Below are 5851 nucleotides of genomic sequence, written 5' to 3'. Positions count from 1 at the left end.
TCCCCGAGGGCTCGCGGGAGTGGGGGGGGGGGAGACCGGCCTGGCCCGGTCCCGCCTCCGGGGAGGCCGCCAGCTTTTGTCGGGGCCGGGGGCGGGGGGTCCGCCGGCCGGGGACGCCCGCCCCTCTCCCCGCCCCCGGCGTGGGCCCGCCCCGCGCCCGTGTCAAGGCGGGCCGGGGTGGAGGAGCGGGGCGGGCGGGACATCCGGCCCGGGTCCCGGCAGTGCCCGCCCGCCCGCCGGCCCCGCCGCCGCCGCCGCCGCCGCCGGTCCCCGCGCCCCCCGCGCCCCCCGCGCCGCCCCGCGCCCCCCGCGCCGCCCCGCGCCCCCCGCGCCATGTCCCCCCGCCCGCCGGCCCCGCCGGCCGCCCCGCCCGCCGCCGAGCCGCCCCCGGGCCGGGCGGCGCCGCGGGCTCCGGGCCGGGCCCGGCTGTCGGCGGGGCCGCCCCGGCTGCTGCCGTCCATGCTGATGTTCGCGGTGATCGTGGCGTCCAGCGGGCTCCTGCTGATGATCGAGCGCGGCATCGTGGCGGAGATGGGCCCGCCGCCGCCGCGGGGCCGCCGCGGGGCGCCCCCGGGGGACGCGGGGGACGCGGGGGACGCGGCGCTGCGCGTGCGGCGGGACGTGCAGAACCGCACGCTGCGGGCGCTGTGCGCGCAGCCCGGCATGCCGCGGGACCCCTGGGAGCTGCCGGCCGGGCCGCGGCGCACGCTGCTCCGCCACGTCCTGGTGAGCGACCGCTACCGCTTCCTGTACTGCTACGTGCCCAAGGTGGCCTGCTCCAACTGGAAGCGCGTGCTGAAGGTGCTGGCGGGCGCGCTGGGCAGCGTGGACGCGCGCCTCAAGATGGACCACCGCGCCGACCTGGTCTTCCTGGCCGACCTGCGGCCCGACCAGATCCGCCACCGCCTGCGCCACTACTTCAAGTTCCTCTTCGTGCGCGACCCCGCCGAGCGCCTCCTCTCCGCCTACCGCAACAAGTTCGGCGAGATCCCCGAGTACCAGCGCCGCTACGGCGCCGAGATCGTGCGGCGCTACCGCCCCGGCGCGGGGCCCGACCCCGCGGGCGACGACGTCACCTTCGCCGAGTTCCTGCGCTACCTGGCCGACGAGGACCCCGAGCGCATGGACGAGCACTGGATGCCCGTCTACCACCTCTGCCAGCCCTGCGCCGTGCGCTACGACTTCGTGGGCGCCTACGAGCGCCTGGAGGCCGACGCCCGCCACGTGCTGGAGCGCGTGCGCGCGCCGCCCCACGTGCGCTTCCCCGCGCGCCAGGCCTGGTACCGGCCCGCCAGCCCCGAGAGCCTGCGCTACCACCTGTGCGGCGCCCCGCGCGCCCTGCTGCACGACGTGCTGCCCAAGTACATCCTCGACTTCTCGCTCTTCGCCTACCCGCTGCCCAACGTCAGCCGGGAGGCCTGCCGCGGGTGACCCCGGGGTGGGGTGGGGGGGTGGGGTGGGGGGACCCCCCCCACCCCGGGATCTACCCGATCCGCCCACCCCCACCCCCACCCCCACGCGCCTCTCCAAGTCGCCTCCCTTCTTCCCATGGTTTCCTCTCCTAGGAAAAACTGGAAGCTGGGTGGGCCCGGTTGTTTCCAGGACCCCAGGACCCCCAGCCCAGCGTGAAGCCAAAGAGCCCAGGGCCCAGCCTCTCTCTCCCTGGAGCTCTGGGAGCCTCTGCCCTCCCACAGCCTCCTTCCCCAGCCTCCCCCCCCACCCACCCCCCCCAGACCAGACGCTGTGACCGTAGCTCTGTCTACCTGGCTGCCACTTTCCTAGTGCATTTATTTAAAGTGTATACTTTTTGATAGATCCTGGGGAGGGCCGTTTTTCTCCTCCAGTAGCTGAAGTTTTAATAAAGCCGTTTTGTATACAGTGGACCTCTCTGTGATTTCCTCCACTGAGCGCCTGTGAACCCCCCGCAAGTCTATCTCCAGGCCAGGAGAGGGAGCATGTGGGCAGGAGGCTCGGGTCCTGTGGGCCCGGCACCACACCGTGGCCTCTGGGGGGGCTTCTAATAGTTTTCAGAATGTCCCCGGCTCCGGCGGGAGTGGGGAACACAGACCTCTCTTCCTGCTGCCCCAACCTCTGGAGTAATTGGGATTACAGAAAACACACTGCCTCACCAAGTCAGGAATAAACACGTTCTCAGCTGACCTCAAGCCCCAATCTTCCTGACCTCTGGCGCCCTGGTAGCTGGGATTACAAACACCGGTTCCTGCCTCCAGCCTTCTTAGCTCCAGACTTTTTCTTGAATGAGGAAGCCCCCACTGTATTTTTCCTATAAGAAAGAGGTCAGCAAGCAAGGGGAGTTCATTTCCTGGAATTGAGAACTAACAAGGAAAGGGCTGCTAACAAGTCATTTTTTCTAGGAGCTTCCTGGGGAACCGTCATTCAGTTGGGCCTGTGTGGTATCTACCACCGAATCCTAGGAAGAGCCCTGGGTTTGGTTCTTCGGTATCATAGAGAAAGGTATGACAGTGTCACATAAAAGGCCAGAAGTGGGGCTGGGGATATGGCCTAGTGGCAAGAGAGCTTGCCTCGTATACATGAAGCCCTGGGTTCGATTCCTCAGCTCCACATATATAGAAAACGGCCAGAAGTGGCGCTGTGGCTCAAGTGGCAGAGTGCTAGCCTTGAGCAAAAAGAAGCCAGGGACAGTGCTCTTGCTCAGGCCCTGAGTTCGAGCCCCAGGAATAACAGAACAGAACGCCCCTCCCACAGAGGGGAGAGGGAGGGACCAGCTGGAGGCTAGCCAGTTGGTGGGAGGCTGGGCTGGAGGTTGCTCCATGCTGGTGCTATGTGGGACCTCAAGGCCTTTGTGCTCTTGCTCAGCATTTTCACTCAAGAGTGGGACTCTTCCCCTTACCATCGCTACTTCCAAAACTGGACTTGTACGGGGCTTGAACTCAGGGCCTGGGCACCGTTTGTGAGCTTGTGTTTGCTCAAGGCTTGTGCTCTACCGATTGAGCCACAGCGCCACTTCTGGCGTTTGGTTGTTAACAGGAGATAAGAGTTTCAGACTTTCCTGCCTAGGTTGGCTTCCAACGGCAGATCAGCAGATCCACAGATCGGAGCGTCCCGAGGGGCTGAGGTTACAAGCCGGAGCACCCGTGCAGTGCCTGGCAGGAGAGCCGGTTTGCCAGGCCTTGGCATGGTAAGGAGATGAGGGGGGGCTCGGGGAGAGGGCACCCCTACCTAACCTGCTCTCAGCCAGCCCTGGCTGACTCCTTCTGGTCACTAGAAATTGCATTTTTATTTCCCCCCCACACCCCTTCTAGAACTCTGAGGGAAGTGGTGTGTCCTATCTCACACACACACACACACACACACACACATCACACGCCTCATACTGTTGAGAGTGTAACAATTCTCTGGGTACAGTCATTGAATTCTGTCTTGTTGCCTAGCAACCCAACGACATTTCAGCCCTTTCCAGCCATAGGGTAGGTGGAGGGGGCAGGCACGTGACTGGCTGGGGCCTCCTTGATCCGGAGGCTTCCACGTTGCCAGTAGCCTAATAAGCAAAGGTCTTTACATTCTGGGGCCTCCTCCTCCTCCTCCTCCTCCTCCTCCTCCTCCTCCTTCTTCTGGGGGGTGGGGTGGTGTAGAAGCAGACTCTTTAGGGCCCTTCTTTCTTTTCTTTTCTTTTTCTTTTTTTTTTTTTTTTGCCAGTCCAGGGCCTTGAACTCAGGGCCTGAGCACTGTCCCTGGCTTCTTTTTGCTCAAGGCTAGCACACAGCGCCACTTCGGCTTTTTCTATATATGTGGTGCTGGGGAATCGAACCCAGGACTTCGTGTATACAAGGCGAGCACTCTACCACTAGGCCATATTCCCAGCCCCCCTTCTTTCTTGTTCTTGTTTGTTTGTTGGTTGGTCATGGGCCTTGAACTCAGGGTCTGGGTGCTGTCCCTAAACTTTTTTTGCTCAAGGTTAGTGCTCTGCCACTTAGAGCCACAGCTCCACTTCCGGTTTTTGGGGTGGCTAACTGGAGTGGTTAATTGCCTGGACTGGCTTCCATCCACGATCCTCACATCCTAGAGCGGCTAGGATTGCGAGTGTGAGCTTCCAGCGCCCAGCAGGCCCTTACACACACACACACACACACACACACACACACACACACACACACACACACACGGAACCAGGGCTCTTCCCACACAGGAAACACCCCCGGCAGTAAGCGGAAGGTGACAGGGGCAGATCCCAAACCTCACTCTCCAGGGGGGAGATGCACCTCCTGCGAGGGGGGGGGTCCCCCGGGGGTCCCCACAGAGGTTTAGAGACACACTCCCTCCCCCACACCATGCTAGGCTCTGGGCTCAGCCCTGCGACTTGAAAATTCTTCATCCAAGCAGATGATGAAAACAGACAACTATCCTTCGTCTTAGCCAAAAGACAGAGAAGCGATTGTTTTGTGGGTTTATTCTTTCTTTCTTTCTGCCGCGATGAGGCTTGAACTCGGCGCTTCGCACTTGGTAAGGGCGTGCTCTACTGGTCACTAGATGCTAATGGAATCCATGGCTGCCCTCTACAGAAAGCACTGTGTGTGTCCATCGACTTCCTTTGTGGGCCGGTCCTAGGGCTTGCACTCAGGGCCTGGGCACTATCCCTGAGCTCTCTTTGCTCAAGGCTAGCAACTCTACCACTCTGAGCCACAACTGTGCTTTTGGTTTTCTGGTGCTTCTTTTGGAGAGAAGAGTCACAAGCCTTCTGCTCCGGCTGGCTTTGAGCGGGTGATCCTCAGGTCTCGCTCCGCCACCAACACCCGGCTGAGCGCCAAAGAATGGGCCAAAAAAAGGCTAAGTGACAGCCCCTGTGCCCTGAGTTCAAGACCATTACTTAACAGATTCAAATTAAGTTAGGTAGATTACATTGGAGTATAGGAATTCACTGGGTTTCTTTCCTAAATCTAGTTCGGTTCCCCACTACCACCTTTATTCCTTCGGAAAACGCAGCTGGCAGGCAGTGTGGCCCGTCCTGAGAAGCCGGGGTTAGACGAGGAACTGTGAGCTCCGGCGCTGAAGCAGCCTGGGAGAGTCACCCCAGCTCACGTGGGTCTCCCCCACTGTCCTTCAGGCCCAAGCAGGCTTCCGGAAGCTTCCTGCACACCTGGAGGGCTAGGGCATTTATTTACAAGTTAGCTCTAATTGCAGGTAGAGGGACTGGCGCCCCCCCCCCCCCCAGGAGGTTTTGTGATTGAAATCTGTGACTTTCCGGGCATCCTGTCAGGGGCGGTCTTTCTGTGTGTGCGGCCAGCCCAGGCTGCAGATCTGCCTGTGCCCCCCCCCCCCGCCCTCCCCCACATCCCCACCCCTTCCCAGTGGTTTATCTGGAAGGCTGGCTACACCCCATACCGGGATGGGTCTACCTACCAGCTTATTCTCGTGCAGAGTTGGGTCCATACCCTCCCCGTTTGCAAGCTCTATCAAGGTATAATTCAGAAATAAAACTGGCACAGCCGGGCACTGGTGGCTCAGTCCTGTACTCAGAGCTACGCGGGGGGCTGAGCTCTGAGGGTCACAGTTCAAAGCCAGCCTGAGCAGGAAAGTCCCGGAGACCCTTTCATTGTGATTGTTGTTTGCCAGTCCTGGGGCTTGAACTCAGGGCCTGAGCACTGTCCCTGGCTTCTGTTTGCTCAAGGCTAGCTCTCTACCACTTGAGCCACACTTCTGGCTTTTTCTAAGTAGTGTACTGGAGGTAAGTAGTGTACTGGACTTTCCTGCCCCCGCTGGCTTCAAACTGTGACCCTCAGGGCTCAGCCTCCCTGAGTCGCTAGGGTTAGAAGTGTGAGCCCTGGGCGCCCGGCTCTGGGAGACTTTTATCACCAATTAGTCACCAGGCAAC

At 61.2% G+C, this 5851-nt stretch overlaps 1 protein-coding gene across 1 annotated transcript; it reads left to right on the top strand.

The window, feature by feature from the left end:
* Positions 1 to 333: 333 nt before the first annotated feature.
* Chst14 (carbohydrate sulfotransferase 14) lies at positions 334 to 1472 on the top strand. The gene has a single exon (XM_048332326.1). The coding sequence runs from the start codon at positions 334 to 336 to the stop codon at positions 1429 to 1431; it is 1098 nt and encodes a 365-aa protein (XP_048188283.1). The 3' UTR covers positions 1432 to 1472.
* Positions 1473 to 5851: the final 4379 nt, after the last annotated feature.

The sequence above is a fragment of the Perognathus longimembris genome, chromosome 23 (genome assembly GCF_023159225.1).
Source record: "Perognathus longimembris pacificus isolate PPM17 chromosome 23, ASM2315922v1, whole genome shotgun sequence".
NCBI classification, from domain to species: Eukaryota; Metazoa; Chordata; class Mammalia; order Rodentia; family Heteromyidae; genus Perognathus; species Perognathus longimembris.
This window is presented reverse-complemented; position numbering and strand designations above follow the sequence as displayed.